This window comes from Podarcis vaucheri (assembly GCF_965113315.1).
Source record: "Podarcis vaucheri genome assembly, chromosome: 17".
NCBI classification, from domain to species: domain Eukaryota; kingdom Metazoa; phylum Chordata; class Lepidosauria; order Squamata; family Lacertidae; genus Podarcis; species Podarcis vaucheri.
The window spans coordinates 40,013,559-40,033,536 of NC_138755.1; the positions used below are offsets into that span (position 1 = coordinate 40,013,559).

The window sequence follows — 19,978 nt, forward strand, 5'->3', positions numbered from 1 at the left end:
AGCTGAATAGCTCTTACTGTGAGAAAGTTATTCCTGATGTTTAGTCAGCATCTCCTTTCTAGCAACTCAAATCTACTGGTTTGGGTCCTGTCCTCCAGAGCAAGAGAAAACAAGCTTGCTTCACCTTCTATTTGAAAGGGAAGTAATAGTGCCACTGTATTCTGCTCTGGTCAGACTTCACCTGGAGTACTGTGTCCAGTTCTGGGCACCACAGTTCAAGAAGGACACTGACAAACTGGAACGTGTCCAGAGGAGGGCAACCAAAATGGTCAAAGGCCTGGAAACGATGCCTTATGAGGAACGGCTAAGGGAGCTGGGCATGTTTAGCCTGGAGAAGAGGAGGTTAAGGGGTGATATGATAGCCATGTTCAAATATATAAAAGGATGTCACATAGAGGAGGGAGAAAGGTTGTTTTCTGCTGCTCCAGAGAAGCGGACACGGAGCAATGGATCCAAACTACAAGAAAGAAGATTCCACCTAAACATTAGGAAGAACTTCCTGACAGTAAGAGCTGTTCGACAGTGGAATTTGCTGCCAAGGAGTGTGGTGGAGTCTCCTACTTTGGAGGTCTTTAAGCAGAGGCTTGACAACCATATGTCAGGAGTGCTCTGATGGTGTTTCCTGCTTGGCAGGGGGTTGGACTCGATGGCCCTGGTGGTCTCTTCCAACTCTACGATTCTATGATTAACCCTTTAGATCAGGGGTAGGCAACCTAAGGCCCGGAGTAGTTGGCAGCCCGCCCAGCCACACACCCATGTGCTCTCCTTGCGCCTAAACAGCTTTTTGCCAAGGGTGCAAGGTGTATAAATCCCAATCACTGATAGTTTAGTTGGCACAGCATCAGAGACCTAATCTCAGGGTGGTGGGTTCAAGCCTCAGGTGGGGTGAAAGATTCCTGCATTTCAGGGGGTTGGACTAGATGACCCAGCTCGGACGGTCCCTTCCAGTTCTTAAGAGTCTATGGGAGGCGGCCCTTTTTTCTAGAGCGCTTTGAAAAATAAATAAAAGATGCCCAAGAAAGATATTAAATTATTTTTGTATGCCACAACTGCTCCTTGTATTTGTTAGCTAAAAAGTGGAAAACCCAAGAATTACCAATGATAGAAGAATGGCAGATGAAGATGATGGAATTTTTTCGGAGCTAGCCGACTTAACCGGAAGATGTTACAAGTAGTACCAGGAGGATTGGATTAAATTTAATGATTACTTAGTTAAATATGTTGTTAAAATAAAATAACTGAAAACAGCTTGCAGATACTTAATTGGCTTGGGATTTTATTTACGTTAAGTGATGAATTAATATGTTTAATTTCATAATGTGAAGATCTAAGGATGTTAATGTTTAAGTTAAATTTTATAAGAACTGTGATTTGGAAAACCGTTAAAAGGACATACAATGAAATTCAACCAAGGGGAAGCGAGGGAGTCACTTAACTACAAGTGTGATTTTCAATAAGGCTATGGTTTATGTTTGTTTGTTTATAATGTTGCGAAAACCAATGAAAAAAATTGGGGAAAGAAAGAAAGAAAGGAAGGAAGGAAGGAAGGAAGGAAGGAAGGAAGGAAGGAAGGAAGGAAGGAAAATAAATAAAAGAGACCCGGAATAACTTCCGTTGCCGCTGCCAGCCCTTCTCTACCCTTAACCAGCTCTAGGAAACAGACAACGAGAGGGAAGCGGAGGGCGTCCTCTTCCACTCGCGGAGACCCGCGCATGCGCGCGAGGGGGGCCTGCTTCTCTCTCTCTCTCTCCCTGCCTCAGGATTCCGGAGTCGGTTCCTCGAGAGACGTTTGTGGGAAGGAAGGCGAGGAGGAGGCGGCCGGGGAGCGAGTGGCGCCACACGGCCCGGCCCCTCCGAGGCTCCGCCGAGCGGTTCTGAGGGAAGGGAGGCCGGTTCTGAGGGGAAGGCGGGCGGCGCGGAGGAGGCCCGGCATGCGGTGAATCCCCCTCAGGCTTGGCGCTCCGGACCCCGCCGCCCCCGGGAGCCGCCTCGGGATGAGCGCGGCCGCTCCGCCTCAGGCCGCCGGGGCGCGGGGGCCTCCCTGCGGGGAGGGAGCCGCTGCCGGGACGGCTTCCCTGCGCGGAGCGGCGCGCCGGCCCTCCTGAGGGAGGAGGAGCAGGCGGAGGAGGAGGAGGAGGAGGCCTGCTAGCTGCCCCGCCGACCGGAGATTTAACCGCCGCCACCCGCCTCGTCTCGCCCTCGCCGCCGCCGCCGCCGCCTTCGCGATGACGACGCCGGCGCTGCTGCCGCTCTCGGGCCGCCGCATCCCGCCTCGCAACCTGGGCCCGTCGTCGTCGTCGTCGTCGTTCCCTCACCACCGGGCCACCTTGAGGCTCTCGGAGAAGTTCATCCTCTTGCTGATCCTCAGTGCCTTCATCACGCTCTGCTTCGGGGCCTTCTTCTTCCTGCCCGACTCCTCCAAGCACAAGCGCTTCGACCTGGGCCTGGAGGACGTGCTCATCCCCCACGTGGACGCCGGCCAGGGGGGCAAGAACGCCGCGGGAGGGTACCTGGTCCACGGGCAGGGCCGCGACCAGCACAGGCACAGGTAGGCCCTCAGGCCAATGCTGCTGCTGCCATTATTATTATTATTATTATTATTATTATTATTATTATTGGTGGAATGGGGTTGGGTAGTCCACGGGTCTCAAACTCAGTGATTTAGGGGCTTCCCCTGCATGCAAAGCCAAGCTCTGGTGGATTGCACAGACAATACCAGTACAGTGGTACCTTGGGTTACATATTCTTCAGGTTACAGACTCCGCTAACCCAGAAATATTAGCTCGGGTTAAGGACTTTGCTTCAGGATGAGAACAGAAATCGTGCTCCAGCAGCACGGCAGCAGCAGGAGACCCCATTAGCTAAAGTGGTGCTTCAGGTTAAGAACAGTTTCAGGTTAAGAACGGACCTCCGGAACGAATTAAGTACTTAACCCGAGGTACCACTGTATTCTTATTGGTGGGATGGGGTTGGGTAGTCCACGGGTCTCAAACCCAGTGATTTAGGGGCTTCCCCTGCATGCAAAGCCAAGCTCTGGTGGATTGCGCAGACAATACCAATAGTGGGTCCAGTGGTCAAGGTGGTTTGTTCATGGTGGGCTATATAGAGAGGAATGAGGGCAGATGGGGCTTGTCAACCTGGGAAGGTATCCCATCAAGGAGAAGGAAAACACTGATCCTAAACGTCTGTTGCCTTGTGGGATACTTTTTGGGAGAAGAAAAGGCTATGGAGTAAGCCCTTCACAAATCTGGAGTGGCAACCCTAAGACTGTTGGGTGGCACTCTGTATGCCTTCTTCCAGCAACTCCTGGTGCCTAGCGTATTGCTCTACTTTCCTTTGGACCATATCAGCGAGGCTGAGAGGGAGGTCTTGTTCTCTGGACAGCTCAGGACCTCCATACACACCGCCTAGGCTTGCAGCCTGGGGAGGACATGTCAGTGCTAATGCAGCAATTTGACTTCAGCCTTGGAGGTGCACTCCATTGTGTCTCTAAAACAGACAGATGCTGACAACAAGAGGTGGAGTGTTGTACACAGGAATAGGTTTCAGGCCTGGCTTAATGTGGTGTGCTGCCTTGGTGAAGAATCACTGTGTGCTGTCAGGTTACGTTCACATCACAGGTGTCCAGAAAGAGGAGTTGTCAAGACCTGATTCGCCAGTGCACCTTACTTACTGTATTTAAATCCTGCCTTTCCTTCAAGGAGCTCAAGGTGGTATGCACATTTCTCCTCCCACTACCCATTTAATCCCTGCAACGACCCTGTGAGGGGTGTTAGGCTGAGAGGCAGTGACTGGCCCAGGGTCACCCAGTGAGAGCTTCATGACCAAGCGAGGGATTCGAACCCTGGTCTGTCAGTACTCTTAACTGCTGCTTCCCACTGGCTCTTGTTTGCTTTTTCCCTCCCCGTCCCTGCTAGGAGTGGCTGTCCCCATGGAAAGCAACCCTGGACTAATGAAAGCCAGTTGTGTATCGGTCTCCTACCATTTTGAGGTGGGGCAGTGGGAAGTTAAATGGCCATTCCTTCTGGGGCAAGTCTTTGGAGCTGTTAGGAGTGGAATGAGTGAATACTTTAGATCAGAGGCTGGGAACCTCTTTCAGCTGCATTCATTTCTTGGCAACCTTCAGGGGACCACATGCCAGTGATGGGTAAGACCAGAGGCAAAAGTGGGCTATTTTCTGCATGCACTTGTATGCCCTTCTCTGTCCTCCACTAGGGAACCAAAAGGCATTGCGGTGCTACCTCGCGTTACATACGCTTCAGGTTACAGACTCCGCTAACCCAGAAATAGTACCTCGGGTTAAGGACTTTGCTTCAGGATGAGAACAAAAATCGTGCTCCGGCGGTGCGGTGGCAGCAGGAGGCCCCATTAGCTAAAGCGGTGCTTCAGGTTAAGAACAGTTTCAGGTTAAGAATGGACCCCCGGAACGAATTAAGTACTTAACCCGAGGTACCACTGTATCAGAATATAAGGACACATTCCAGCTAGGCAAAAACACTCAGAGGGTACAAAGACAGGTCAGTGAGGGGTGTGGCCTAGGGAATGTTCTGGGGGGCCAGATAGAGGGTCTGGAGGGCCTCCTATGGACCCTGGATTCCTCACCCTTGTTTTAGGTGGGGCTGGTGACTGATCTACCGCCTACCCTTATTAGATGTAGGCACAGCAGGAACTTCCACAGACTGAAAAACATTGTTACATCTTTATTGTGTCTGATAACCTGAAGAGCTATGTAACAACTTGGGAGAAAAGAGTATATATAAGTCCTCACAGCAGGAACCTGTGCCACAAACCCTGGCATTATATAAACCTTTAGAATATCCTCCATATGCACTCATACCCAGCTATGAGTAGAGTTGGTGTGTCATTTTATACAATGCTCTTAGCAAATGGAACAGAAAAGATTAATTAAAGGAGTGCCTTTTCAGTACCCATTTTGTATGGAACAGGATAAAAGAGGGGGTGCACCAAAAGAACAAAGTACAGTACAAAGAGTCTGCGCTGGGAGGAAAAAAATGAATTACACTGGGAGTTCAGTAATAAAATTACTATTTTTTAACCTTATTTTATGGCTTTATGGGGCAAGCCTAATGATGTGTATTCAGAAGTAAGTCTAGGTGAATTCAGTATGGAATACAAGAAGCAAAGGTATAGAATGAAATCATTTTACTACTGAAGGATAACATTAAGGTAGTAGCAAACATAATTAGAAAAACTACTGGCAGCATCTTCAGTTATTTTAAATAATTTTACCCCACTTTTACCTTGCTGCAGCTTACAGCAAAAAATAAAAACCAAATTCATCAACATTATAACTTAACACTACCCCCCCCCCACCAGCTGAACTCACAGTCAATTCCTAGTCTCCAAAGGCCAGAACAGACAGATGGAGCCTGTGATGTGGTGCAGTTTTCTGTGTAGAAAAAAATGTTGGGAAATGATATTTGCTCTTTTCAGAAAACCATTGAGGTTATAGCCATAGAATTTTGTATGTTGGGTTTTACACTTTGCTCTTTCCTTGGCTGCATTTTTTAAAGAAAACACACTGGATTGATTTGAACTTGACACATATTGACTTGTGTCTCATGCTGTTCTTTCATTCTTCCCTTCTTCATGCACCACAACCGAATAATTCCTGGGTTCATTCCTGCTCCTGAACTTGGAAATTGGGGTTATCAAACGGCTTGGTAGCCAAGTTTTTGTTTTCATTAGCCAGCTATGAAGCATATACTACTGTCAACAAATATACTAACTGATGACATTACATAACACTCTGTGTAGGTTGAAAACATTTTTTTTGTTTGAACCTATTGACAGGTTTTTCTCTCCCTTTCAAAAATTTAAGACTTATCTTCTCCATCACACAAATATATATATACTATTTGAACTTGTACAAAACAATATTTATATAACTGTTTCTAATAGGACTATAAAATGTAGAGGCAACATGGCATTTTGCCAATAAGATGCTTATTTTGATTTTCTAAGAAATTTTATAACAAAAATGAAGGAAGAATTATCAGAGAGTTGGGGCATCTTAAAGATTAAAGATGTTTGCGGCATGAGTTTTCATAGGCTAACACCTGCTTTTCAGTTTTTTCCAATCTGGATCACTCACATTCTCTGCCCATAGGATATTGAAAAGCTACAGTGGGCTTGGTTAGTTTTAAACCAGAATTAAATAAGCTTTAGGCTCCAACTCCCATCAGTCCCAGACAACATGGCTAGTGGTGAGGAATGATGGGAGTTGTAGTCGATAGCCGCATCTGTAGAGCCCTAGGTTAGCCAACCCTGATTTAGGGTCAATTTCTTTCCTCTTTCAACTGCATAAAAATAGATAATAATGCTATCACAAGAAGATACCACTTTTCTCTTAATGCCAGGTGAGAAAATCCAAAGTTTGACAAACTCTGTACTCTGAGTTTGTTAAGATAATTTATTTGTACTGTTTTTACCCCACTCTAATACTCTGGTAAGTTATGTATAATTGTAGTCTAAGTCCCACTGAACTCCATGGTGCTTGATTCTAAACCTATGCTTTTGCATAAGTTCAATCTGTAAAAATGTTAACCATTTTTTTAAACCAAGGCTTATCTTCAGCCAGTTCAAATGCAATCCTTAGTTCTGAGCAAGAAAAATAATTTTACAAATATCTAAATGGCTAGTCTGAAGTAGCAACCCTATCTAAGAAGAAAAGAGTAGTATCCAGTTTCTGTTTGCTTCTTTTCCTTACTCTTACTCTGTTTTATTTTTAGTATTTATCCCCTTGCAGTTCATTCAAGTAAAAACTCTGACTGCAAAAATGTTACTGTCTGAAAGAAAAAATCAAGCTCCATCTTCCAGCCCCCAGCATTGTTTTTATTAATAATAATAATAATAATAATAATAATAATAATAATAATATCTTTATTGTCATTGCCCCCTCTCGGGGACAACGAAATTACTTGGCTGCTCCATCCACCCAGGTAGGGCACTCCACACAAAATCAAAACAACTATAAAAACACTAATTAAAACAATACAGTATAATACAGCAAGGAAGATTAGATGACTTTCAAAGTCCAGGCTTCCCATTCAGGGCCGAGATCGCTCTGGAGAAGAAGCTGTTCTTAAGACGGCTCGTTCTTGTCTTCATCGTCCTGTATCTCCGTCCTGACGGCAGGAGCTCGAAGAGACAGTGACCAGGATGCGATGGATCTTTTACTATGTCCAGTGCCTTCCTATGGCACCTTGTGGCATAAATCTGCTCTAAGGTGGAGAGTGGGCAGCCAACAATGCTCTCTGCTGCCTTAACAACTCTGCACAACCCCAACCTGTCCCGGGTAGTACAGCTTCCGTACCACACACATAAGCCATAAGTGAGCACGCTCTCAATGGCACAGTGATAGAAGGCAAGCAGCAGTTTTAGATTTTAAATTGGAAATCAATTTTAAAATGGAATCCCTACTTGCTTTGATTAATTAACATAGGTAAAATGCACAGTAGTAAAACCAAAATGCTTTCCTGAACCTAGTTACAGGCAGCAATCATTTTGCACATGTCTGATTGACACACAACCACTGACACGTACGCTGGTTTCTGCCCCGGAAAGGGGCGGGGGCAGAATGGGCTTATGCACGACTGCTGACACCCACAATGAGTTGCCTGCATTATCTTGCAACTACCTCATACATTCTCCAAAACAGGAAGCATTTAGCTATAACTACCCTGATGAGTGGATTTGTCAAAGCCTTTTATCACCTTTGGAACAAACCAGGAACTGAAATAATTGGAAGTTGGTGTTTCCCAGTTTCAGGCATGTTGGGAAACTGGTTAATTGATTTACTTAGGCAGTCTTTGGTTGTGCATGGAGAAGGAGCGGGAAAGGGTTCAACAAGAGCAGGGTGTCTGGGTGCAAGGTTTGCATTTATTTTAGCTTAATAAATGTGAGATACTATATTGTGGCTGAACTGGGGTGTTCACAACTTCTGCAATTTATTGTGGAGTAAGTACCCCACTACTAGACTCATCTCATGAGCTAGCATTCATAAATGGACAAGGAAGACTATTGACCTGCACTCTTATTTAAAGAGGAGTTCATATTTCCACTTGGGATTTTTTGTTTGTTTGTTTTTTGTTTTGCTTTACCCTCTGAATGAAAGCAGGATTAAAGTATTCAACATTCAGAACTTCTAAAGTTCCTCTTTATTAATGTCCTATTGTAATGCTTCAGATCAGTCTAGCAGAAAATTCCATGACACAGTTGAAACAATAGAAGATTGTATGTTAATATGAATTAAAGTGTTACCGCTGGAAGTTTATAAAAATATAGTTGTCAAGGATTGGAGTTGTAGCATGACTTGAAACCAGTCAATGGACAGAGGGAAACCAGTTCAGAATTCTTCCCTCAACTCCCTTTCTAGCCACTGTCTTTCCAGGTTCTGCACAGCCATTCAGGTTGAACAACCAGGGACCCCTTTTGCTGTAGGAATGCAGACGTAACCTTGTCGCATTAAAAATGGGAGTAGTTTGGCAGTAACAATAGTTTGAACCAATTATTCTTCAGTGCCATTGTTGGAATGTCTTAGACCAGGGATGTCCAGCTCCCAATAGACTGTGATCTACTCACGGTGTAAAAAAACTGGCAGTGATCTACCCATTGTCGTTGGATGGATCAAAGTTGTGCTTTTTGGGGGGAGCCAAGGTGGTTGAGCTTTTTTTTAGGGAGCAAATGAATGAATGGAACTGAATATCTGAATGAATGGAACTGATCAGCCTTTCTCAACCTGTGGGTCCCCAGATGTTGTTGAACTACAACTTCCATCACCCCTAGCCAGCAAGGCCAGAGCGCAGGGATGATGGGAGTTGTAGTCCAACAACATCTGGGGACCCACAGGTTGAGAACTGCTGAATGGAACTGAATGAGCATTGCAATATACACAGAACATAATTAAAAGTTGATTATATAAAACACAATTGAGGGTCTTGAATCCCCAATCCGATAGTGGAACTTAATCTGATGGCCCATTTTTTTTTGCTAGAAAGCAAAAGTTGCTGAGCATTTTTAGGAAAGGCAAAGTCCTTGAGCTTTCTTGGGGAAGCCAAAGTTGTAGAGCTTTTTTTGGGCAGGGGGAGTACATCACTGAGGGGCCAGAGATCTATCAGGAACACCCCACGATCTACCAGTAGATCACAATCTACCTGTTGGATGTGCCTGCCTTAGGAACTGGGAAGAAACTATTTCCCACCTGCTTTCTTAGACCTTCTAACAATGGTGCTGCACTAGGAGGAAAAATGACCCTTTCCCAAAAAGAGGCTTTGTTTCTCCTTTCCTGGAACTGGAGGAGACCCTCCTACACTCTTGCAACTGTAGACAGCAACACAGTTGTCCTCTCCCCCCCCCCCCGACATGCTGGGGTAGAGGGAGATTCTTCTACTGCAGCGCTGCCCTACAGAGTAGAAATGCTACTGACTGAGCATGTCTGTCTGCTCCTGAGCCTGCCCCTCTACTGTGTGCGCATGTGTATTTGTATGCATATACACATAAGTGCAGGTTCCTGTGTGCCCCCCCCCCTGCTGTGCTGTGTGTATGTGCATGTGAATTGGACTCTGGCTAGCATGTGACCCCTGGAAGGCTTGTCAAATCCTAAATGCGGCCTTCAAGCCCCAAAGGATCACACACACACACCCTTTCAGCCTACTGTGTTGAGTTATAGTATTGTTGTGATTCTCAAAAAGTGGGTTAAACTCACAGTAGGTTTCTGGTTTGCAGTGGGAGTTAGGCATAGTGTTATCCAAGTCTCAAGGGCATGGAGTTTAATGTCACAGGTGTTGCTATTCCTTCAAAGTTTAATGCCTATTGCTATTCATTGCAAATGGGGTGTTAACTGCTAATCTACTGTTGAGAAGACTTATTTGTCATTGTTGAAATGAACAGAAGTGACGGAATCTTAAATGATTTTGACTTTTTTCGCACTTAAAATAACTAGTAATATAATGGTAATATGTCAAGAGTGATATTTTCATTTTCACGGCACATGTTTTGTGACCTTTTCAATAGGATTGAGTAGTTCTAAAGCTTTTGGGATAAGCAGGAAGCAGAGATCCATCATGCCAAGCTTCTGATGAGTTTTAAATCCTTTTTAAATCAGGTTTATCAGGGGACTCTTGGGCTGCAATCCTAAACATGGTTACTTAGCAGTAAGTCCCATTGAACATAGTGGGGCTTACTTCTGAGTAGACATGCATAGAATTGTGCAGTTCTCTGAAATGCCTGTGCCAGTTTCTGATCACAGATGTGGGTCTTCCTTATCTTTTTGATTGCTGTTGCATTACCCTATTTGTGCCAAAACTTGTTGTGTAATTACTTCCTGCAGTAATAAGGTGAAAACTGTAAATTGCTGGTGATATTTGTTCATTATTGCTGCAGCTTTCTAAATTAGATGCACATGGATTTCCTTCTTTGAATGTAGAGTTGAGGGCATGAAGTAGATTTGCATCCAGATATGCTTACCCACATTGTGTTTCTGTCAATGGTAGGCATATATATTTGGCCAAGTCTTAATTGGGGCCTGAGAGTTTTGCTGCATAATCCTTTCAACAAGGTTGGAAACCTCTTTTCAAAACCATACCTTTAATAATTTGGTTTGCAACAAAAGTAAATCGAAGGACTTCATACGCAGCGTTCTTGGGATAATGTTGATTGCTGCGCTAGTTGCCTTGCCATTTAGGGCCTCCTCATTTGCTCTATTCAAATTAGGGGTTGGCTGGGAGCACATTTGCAAACCAGAGAAACAGTTGTGGGCATAGCAACACACACACAACACACACTCAAGCACACAACGCCACCTATTTTGTTGACAAAAATAGTATGCTTAACTTCAGTGGGGGAGAGGACCCTGTAGACTGCAAGCATGTGTGTGCCTACGGGAACCATGTTAGCGACCCATGCTCTAAACCTTATCAGAGCTTCAGTTTTCTTTGGGGCTGGTTGATACATGCATGGTGTGTGAATGCACTTTAACAGATAAAGCCTACTATAGATAGCACTTTCATGTAGCCTCACATCAGTAACAGTGTTTTTCAATGAAATCTGCAAGTGATGGCAAATGAAATGTAATTCTTGCATATGTGAAAAGTCCCATTTAATCATTAGAATTTCTGAAATGCTCTGTCAACCATTTCTTACAACATATAGTGGTCTTCTAATACTAATAGATATATCATTTGTATATATTTGGCAGAACGTCTTCGGTTACAGTTGAAATAAGAAATAGATGATGGTTGTATAACAGATTGGCTCTAACGGTTGGCCCTAAGCTCTAAAAACAGAGCTTAATGACTATTATTTGCTTATTTAGAGAAGAAGAGGAACGCTTGAGAAATAAAATTCGTGCAGATCATGAAAAAGCTTTGGAGGAAGCAAAAGAGAAACTGCAGAAGTCACGGGATGAGATCCAGGCTGAAATTCAAACTGAGAAGAACAAAATAGCAAAGGGTTTGAAGAACAAAAGCAGCAAGCCCTTGCCACTGGTCCCGGTACCAAATCTTGTAGGGATAAACAGTGGAGATCCAGTGGATCCAGACATCCGAGAAAAAAGGGACAAAATTAAAGAGGTAATGGCTTGCGTCATCTTATCATTACCTAGCTGTAGTTCGTGATGCTAGTATTATTTCTGTGAATAGAAACCATACTGTTTGTGATAGTCATAGAAGTTAATTTCATGTGGGAATTGGCTTAATATATTCTGCTTCATAATCTGGGCTTATTTTCTGGGCTGCTTTGGGAGGAAGTTCATCACTCTGACCCCTATAGAACATTTTCTGCCTCTGGAGGAGGCTAATAAGAAACTCATGAGATAGAATCTGGAACAGGACCTCATGAGGAAATCTTAAGTGTCATGATGAGGTGGCGGTTGCTTTTTGGAGGCATAATAAGCACGTAAGACAATTATTATATGTAGATCTTTTGTGTCTTTTTCTTTTATTGTAATCTGACATTTTCCTCTAATCTCTTGCCCTGGAGCTCCCTTTCTGGGGTAGAGTGAATATTACTGACAATATTTTTTAAATGTTGCATTAAAATGTGTTAAGCTATGCTAATGAAATTTCTACCTTAAATTTCCTCTGTGGGGGTATGGCTAATCACAAAACATTGGCGGTGTCCCATGTGTGTCTGCCTATGTGAAAACACAGAATCAAGACAGATAGACACCACTCAACTGTTTCTCCCCATTTGAGTCAATGGAGCAGTTCCTCCATTGACTTGCGAAAATGGCAGAGGGGAAGCCTTCAGGAATACAGTGTTCTGCCTTATGCAGATCAATGGAGACACTGCTGCTTTGACTCACAGAGGCAGCAGGAAGCATTGAGAAGCAGGTGGCTGGCTGGCTGGTGATTAGGGATACCAGGCATACAATTTCATTTTGTGAGTATGTTGCTTTGTTCAAATTTGAGTCAGAGAGAAAATGCTATGCTACTCTGAGAAATAATGAGAGGCAAATTAGGAATATGTGTTTTGAAAAAAGGTAATAAAAGAAAGAAGTTGGAACCATATTTAGAAATGCATTTCAGCAGTGATTCTCATGAATGTGTTGGCCTTTGCAAGTTGATTAGCTTCTTCTACTTAACCTGTTTGGTTTATTGGCAGGGGATGCAGGGTTGCAATAGATTGGCAGTTCAAATCTGCATGATGGGGTGAGCTCCCATTGCTTTGTCTCATCTCCTGCCAACCTAGCAGTTTGAAAGCATACCAGCACAAGTAGGTAAATAGGTTCCGCTGCAGCGGGAAGGTAAATGGCATTTCTGTGCACTCTGGCTTCTATCAGTGCTCCATTGCACCAAAAGCAGTTTAGTCATGTTGGTCACATGACCCGGAAAAGCTGTCTTCGGACAAATGCCAGCTCCCTCAGTCTGAAAGTGGAGATGAGCAATACACCCCATAGTCAAATTTGTCTGGACTTAATTGTCCAGGGGTCCTTTACATTTTTAAACCTTGATTTTTTGGATTAGCTTCCTCTTACATTAATCATTGCTAGTCTTCCATCCCTTTACAGAAGCAGTTGCTTACTTTGACAGCACAGAATATTTTGCAAGACTTGAATTTGAAACATTTTCAGATATATTTCAGTTGAAATTACAGTTGTACTCTGTTGCTTACCTTTGTTTATATTAGAGAATCTGTTTTTGAAACAAATATTTTAGTTGAATGGATAATTTGTGTTAATTTTTATTTGTTTTCCATTCCTTAGATGATGAAGCATGCCTGGGATAATTACCGGCAATATGGATGGGGACATAATGAACTGAAACCCATTGCTAGGAAAGGACATTCCACCAACATATTTGGTAAGTTGTCGTTCTAAAAAACTCATTTTGAAAATTCCACATAAAATACCTTGCTTATCCTGTTGTGTCATTGGAATTTGAAAAAGTTAACGAAAGAGAACTGTTAACCCACTTAATCCTGTAGATAACCACTCAAGAATAGCAATTACAATTAAATGCAATCCTGTTTTATTCTTGAATTTTATTGTGCAAATGCATCAGTGCATGTCTGACTTCTTATGATGATGAATGTTCTAAATTTTCTGCTAGTCATTGCAAACACAAAAATTGTACAACAGGGTGTTTTTTTTTTGTATAACACAGACTTTTGTAGTTCTGATAGTTGGCTCTTTGAATTAACATTCTGCAAACAAATCTGTTTCATGGTTACATTTGATGAAATGCACTCAGATTTTTGTGTGGCAAGCTGCTGTGTGTGCGTGTGCTATGCCACTATACATATTTATGTATGAAGTCCTGCTGGGGCATTCGTGTGTATGAGAGAGAGGGAAGAGCTGGCATGATGACTTCACTTGATCTTCAGTCTTTGCCCTTGCTTACTTCATCTAGAGACCTGTTCTGCACAACTTTTGAGATCTCTTCCATGTTGCCTGGATTTGCAGCTTGATAGCAATGGTAGACTACATAGGCTTCTTAAACTATTGGACAAACTCTGAAGATAATAAAAACAGGGATACTCTGGGGATAATAATAAAAAGCCTATTGTGCAGGGTTGACATGTAGAATATATATATAAAGTTCTTTAAATGCCTTAAATGCATATGTTAAGATTTCTGCAGTCGTAATGCAGTTAAAAATTCTACCTCTCTGTTCCCACTATGCCTGCAAGAGGAGAGGACTTAAGTCACTCAGTGAGGTTCTTTTTCAAAAACAGGGACATACTAGGACCAAAAATCCTTCAGTTTAAGAGAAAAGTTAAGATGTTTACTTACCTTATTCATCAAAAAACCAGAAATAATAAAGGGTCCTACCTCAAGATCTGTGCCATATAAGCAACAAGTACAGCCTACAGTTTGGCATATTCTACAGTGGTACCTCGGGTTAAGAACTTAATTCATACTGGAGGTCCGTTCTTAACCTGAAACTCTTCTTAACCTGAAGCACTACTTTAGCTAATGGGGCCTCCCGCTGCCCCTGCACTGCCACCGCACGATTTCTGTTCCCATCCTGAAGCAAAGTTCTTAACCCGGGGTACTATTTCTGGGTTAGCGGAGTCTGTAACCTGAAGCATCTGTAACCCGAGGTACCACTGTACTCGCTTACAAAAGTCTCCATATACCTGTGTTTTTCCTTGGGCTTTCACCCTCCATCCTCTTCCTCTGTAAGTTGGGAGAATGCTATGGGGGCAATGACTAGATAGTTGCACATCTTGGGTTCTGTTTCTTGGTCACGTTAGGGCATGACAGGGTTAAGATGGATAGATGAGAACAGTGCATTTTAATTTATTGAATTTCACAGCAAGAGTGACAGAGTAGCTTTATTTCCAAATGTGGTTTAATGGACCTGTATTTCTTCAACCTGAAGTGCCCTGTTTGTCTCTCAAAATGTTCCAGTGGCATATATATGTGGGGTGTTTTCCTCTCCCCTTTCCTCACAGAATGTGGTCTCTGTGCTTCTCAAGCCTCTTTGTTTTCGTAGCCCTCATGTGGAGCATCATCTTCTCTCTGACTTAGAATGCAGTTAGTCATCTCATCTCTCAGTGTGTCCAGGTCAGATAACTCTTCTGTGGATATGCTGGAACTAGTCATATCTTCCTTGAGGAATGTGATGTTGGAGATTTGTTTTTCTTCTTGTTGACAGAGTTTTCCCTCTGAATGTTGTAATGTATCTGGGTGCTTGATGTCTTTTTGTGAAGAAGGTTGAGACAGGTCTTCTGCAGAGACAACACCTGTCCAAAAAAGGATGAACTCTTTGCGAGAAGCAGCAACAGCCATAGTAGTAGTGAGTATACAGGGCACCAGGTATAGGAGAGTTGACTGACTTGTCTGTAAGAATGTTGCTACAACAAAGGTCACCATAAGACCATAGCTATAAGCTAGAGTAGAAGCTAGAGAATAGACCCCTGAGGAGTTGACTTGAGCATCAAATCTGTGGCAGTAGGCTACCAGGAAACCAGGAAGTATAATATCTCCAAGGCCTATAGCAGTAAAAGAACTGTCATCAAAAATGGATGTTGAGGGTAATATTGGTACTTTCAACAGAAAGGGGATCTCTTCAGAGTCTGGTGTCCCATAAGCTGTCACATCTGTGATGCTTTTTCCAGCTTTGGTTAGGAAAGGAGTGACGAACAGACAGAGTACGTCATAAAACAAATGAGCGAACAGAAACAAGCTACAGTTCTTTAAGGTGGGCATGTGAACTGTTCTCAGAATGTAAATGCCAATAGAGATTCCTAGAACATCTTGCAAAACCCAGCCCCACTCATTCTCATTTCTGAAGATGACCCAAAGTGCACTGATGGCTATACACAGGACAGTTAGAAGCAATGTTCTGATCTCTAGACCTTTGTGAAAAAATGGGAGATGTATTACACGTTTTCCAAATGGAAGCTTGCTTACAAATGGAGCTAAGCAACCATGCAGACTGAAAGATGCATATAGACAGAAAATGCCAATCATTGCATGTACCAGGTGATCATAGAAATAGTAAAGAGCAAGTAGCATGAAGGTGGCCATTACTGTACAAGTACATGTGAAGTAGGCATTGGTGTCAATTGTTATCTCACCAAAATCATCGTCTTCTGTTTGGAATCGGCTTTCAATATATTGTTGCTTTCTTCTCTCTGTTCTGCCTGCCCAGTAGCTTCCTATGGTGACTATGAACATTGACATCAGATAAATGACCCCAGTTTTGTGTAGCAAGTCCCTGATCAAGTTCTTAAACAATAAATAGAGAATGTCCACATCTTGGAGAAGAATTCCTGAGATTGTGACCTCCTCACAGTGACCCCAGCTATATCTGGATCTCCGGTTTTTCACGAGATAGGGAGCATCTCCACCAAGAGTCAACAGCCCCTGGGTTTGGTTAATTTGATGGAGTCGGGCACTCTCAAAGAGATTGCAGTTGCCCTCCCTTACAGATGCAATTCTTGTGCTGAATCCACCACCATCATTGTCTTCCTCCCCAAAGAATGAAGGTGGGCAACACATGGATGAGTAACTGATGTTCTGAGTTCCGAGCGCAGGGTGAAGCCAGCGATTTTTGTTACCCTCTTGATGTGATTTCATCCACTGTGAAGGGAAGAGGAAGCAGTAATCTCCTCCTTTCTCTGGACTGATACGGATGACCCCAGGGTTCTGAGCAAGCACAGGTGGAATAAGGAGCAGGAACAAGCTGGCTAGAAACAGAAACATCCTTCTTGGCAGTTTCCCTTAATCTTTACTAGGAACTGTAACCACACGCTGCTTCTTTCTCTTCTTGTAAAAGAGATGTTGTCCCTTTCCCCCCTTTAATTCAAAGCTTAGGCCCCTGGGACCCAAGCTCTGCTTGCTACATGGTAAGCTGTTCCTGACAGCCTTACCCCCACATCATGGATATAACCCCAACCTTGTTTGTTACATAATAAGCCCAGCTTCCTATCCATGGAGACAAACCCCACCCCTGTCTGCTGCATTGCGTCTTCTCTAATAAGTTTTTGTTTCTTGCTTTTGCACAACAAGTTTATCAGTAGGGCTGTTTGTCACAAATTGAGCCTAATTTTCTCTTCAACCATAGATACGGATCCAGAATTACAAGCTGGAAATCAAATTTTATTACTGCTTTTATGATTTAATAGCTTAATCTGGTGACTGTCAGAAGAAGGTGTGATGTGAACATTTTAGTTCATAAAGATGACTGTCCTCTAAAAATTTGAAGTATAGGAGATAGTCATTACAGGCTGCATAGCTACACAATAGGAATCAAGAGAAACTAGGGACTCTTTATGTTAGCAAAGGTGGACATTAATTTTAGGTTGTGTGCTAGGTAAAAAGTCAATGCTGTAGAAGCCCAATTGGGTAGAAACATAGAATTGTAGAGTTGGAAGGGATTCCCAAGGGTCATCTAGTCCAACTCCCTGCAATGTGGGAATCCTTTGCCCAAGGTGAGGCTCAAACTCACAAACATGAGATTAAGAGTCCCATGCTCTACTGGTGGAAAGAATCGTCCCCACTTCAAGGATGTAAGATCCTCTAGCTCTAATTTAGGATCTCACAGCTGAATGGCTATATTTTCTAATTCAGACAAAAAGTAGAGGTAGCCATGTTGGCCCATAATAAAAATTCCTAAATCTGTACTAGGGCAGTAGTTTTATTAGGCTAAATAGAATAACATAAAATAGTGTGTAAGCTTTTGGGTTCACCAGAGCTCTTCATCAGACTAGATGGTAAACAGAACATCTGGTCACAATCTTCTACATAGTACACAATCTAAAATTAAATTTAGTCTCTGCTAATATAAATACTGCCTAGCTTTACTGTTTTCTGCCTACCAAGGTGCCTGTATATTTCACTTAAGGAACAGACCTGGTTAACGAGCATCTTTTGAGGTTCTGGAGATGGGGGTCAGCCATTGTTTTCCTTCTTGTTAACAGTACGCCTTGGTGCATAGCACCTAAAGAGCCTCCTTTGATTGTATACTGCCTCCCTAGCATTGCCCCCCCCCCACCACTGCCAACAATTCACTACTCAGTTGCCTGTGGTGATTAAGAATTGTCCCCTGGCAACCACTCAAGACTCCATTCTCCTATGAAGCCTTCCCCTCTAAGATTAGATTGGAAATAGTCAGTCTCACATGCCATGCAGTCTCCAGAATTTTAACTCAAGAGTCTCTCTCTTCTGAAATGGGAAAAGGAATGGACCAGAATACTGCCCGTGAAATAATACATAGCCTTACGCTAAGGAGGGCTGCAATTCTGTAATCTGTACATTAGCCTTTCATTGACTGCCTTCGTATTTTGTTAAATATTTTTTCCTCTTTGTCCTATTTCTACTTCCATGGTTTTTGTCAGTCAGTTTTTTCTACCTGGAATGGCCCCACCACACCCCAGTAACCCAAGGGGGGGCGGGCTGTTAAATTACATTTGTATCCATGTTGTAATGACAAAGTTAAATCACCAAGCTGTAATCACTACATCAGCAGGGGCTACACATTATGGCTGGGGAAGGCAGCTAAGCATTAATTTCGACTACACAGCTGTGTAGTCCTACCATGCTATTGAAACAGTATTATATGCATTGAAACAGTATTATATGCATTTGTCAACACAGTTACTGTTAAGTTCACTTAGCTCAGTGGTGCTTACTTCTGAATAGAGATGTACAGCACTGCACTTTCACTCTATATGCAGGTTGATGAAAACCTGGAAGCTATTGTTTACTTTTAACTTGTGATTCCCACGCCCAGCTTTTTGCATTTCCCCCCCTTTTCCAGTTTTTTTGGACACCTACCACCCTTATGTACATGGTAAAAAAGCTCAAACAACATTTATGTTGCTTTTTTTTTTACTACAAACATTTAAATGAAAGAAAATATGGGTTTGTCCAATAATATGCCCATTTTAATTTTCTGCCTTAAGAAATTTTACTAACAGTTGAACGAAGAATGACCAGTTTTTGTTTGTTCGTTTTTTGCCTGTGGCACCTTGAAAGCTAAACCTTTTGCTAGCATGATCACAACTTATTTGACTTGGAGCAGTAGCCAAGGAGGGCAAAGGGAAGGGCTGAATTTTGGCGCTGAATTTATGGAGGCTGCTGCTGCTAAGGCAAGGTTATGAGTGAACTTTAGCACTGAAACTTTTTAGTGCTGGCTGGCTGAGTGATAAGACTGGATATTATATACTGCTAGGGTTACTGTGAAGTTTTGGCTTGGGGTTGTAGAAGGGATTGTCACTTTCTACTCATCTGCCACTTGCTGAATTTCCCCTTGCAGATTTGCTTAGTATCAGGTGGCACTTCAGTCAGTCAGAAAAATAGAACCAGCTCTGCTTGACCAATCCGAAAAAGCTAAATATTCCTACCGGCTTCAAGAGAAACAGATGCATCCATGAAGAAGACTTGCTATGCAGTGATGGGTGCCAGAAAGAGCAGAAAGTGGGGATAGAGAGGTTTCTGGGAGGTGAATGAGAGAGAAAGTGTGGGTGCCTTGATTCTGTGAGCTTGTTGTTACCCATGAATAGCTGCCTGTCCTTACAGGCAGGAGAATTTGCCCAGGGAATTTCCCCTTCTACCTGCCAAGTGATTCTTCTTGTATCAGCCTGAGCACAGGAATTTCTTTGGCGACTCAAAGGAACAGAGATTCATATTATTTCATTTTGTTTACAACAAAAAAATACATAAAAAACAGTTTGGAAATGAAACAAAGCCACCTAAAAATAATGCAGCGGTTTCAACATGTATACTATGCAGAAGTATATCTGTTTGCAAATTGAAAAGCCAAAAGTATTACAACAAGGATCTGTGAGTTTTCAGAGGAAATCTGTCAGTGAAGTCTATGGTTGAGAACAGTTGTTACATGGAATGTTTGGGTGTCTTTTTTTTTTAAGAAAAAAAAAAAGGAAAGTGGGTGGATGGATGGAGAGGGAATTGACCTTCTCAGGCCCCTAACAGCAGCTCATAGTGCCTTCAGCACTGTTCTCCAACCCATTGTCCTCCAAATGTTAAGCAGTACAACTCCCATAA

General features: G+C 43.0%; 2 protein-coding genes and 2 long non-coding RNA genes across 4 annotated transcripts in view; 1 reads left to right on the forward strand and 3 right to left on the reverse strand.

Annotated features, from left to right (window-relative positions):
• Positions 1–2,205: 2,205 nt before the first annotated feature.
• Positions 2,206–19,978, forward strand: part of MAN1A2 (mannosidase alpha class 1A member 2) — a 35,847-nt gene continuing 18,074 nt past the window's right edge. The window contains exons 1-3 of the mRNA XM_082206074.1: positions 2,206–2,548; positions 11,336–11,591; positions 13,226–13,322. Of these exons, the coding sequence (XP_082062200.1) occupies positions 2,226–2,548; positions 11,336–11,591; positions 13,226–13,322 (676 nt within the window). The 5' untranslated portion in view covers positions 2,206–2,225. The remainder of the gene's footprint in view (positions 2,549–11,335; positions 11,592–13,225; positions 13,323–19,978) is intronic.
• LOC309522708 lies at positions 6,887–7,385 on the reverse strand. The gene is made up of 2 exons (XR_014215158.1): positions 6,990–7,385; positions 6,887–6,948 (listed from the first exon to the last, which is right to left on the reverse strand). It is a non-coding gene; the product is annotated as an uncharacterized lncRNA (long non-coding RNA).
• LOC309522700 lies at positions 13,484–14,724 on the reverse strand. Its single transcript, XR_014215149.1, has 2 exons — positions 14,602–14,724; positions 13,484–13,974 (listed from the first exon to the last, which is right to left on the reverse strand). It is a non-coding gene; the product is annotated as an uncharacterized lncRNA (long non-coding RNA).
• Positions 14,782–17,854, reverse strand: LOC309522646 (signal peptide peptidase-like 2B). Its single transcript, XM_082206094.1, has 2 exons — positions 17,825–17,854; positions 14,782–16,552 (listed from the first exon to the last, which is right to left on the reverse strand). The coding sequence occupies exons 1-2, from the start codon at positions 17,837–17,839 to the stop codon at positions 14,939–14,941; spliced, it is 1,629 nt and encodes a 542-aa protein (XP_082062220.1). The 5' UTR covers positions 17,840–17,854; the 3' UTR covers positions 14,782–14,938.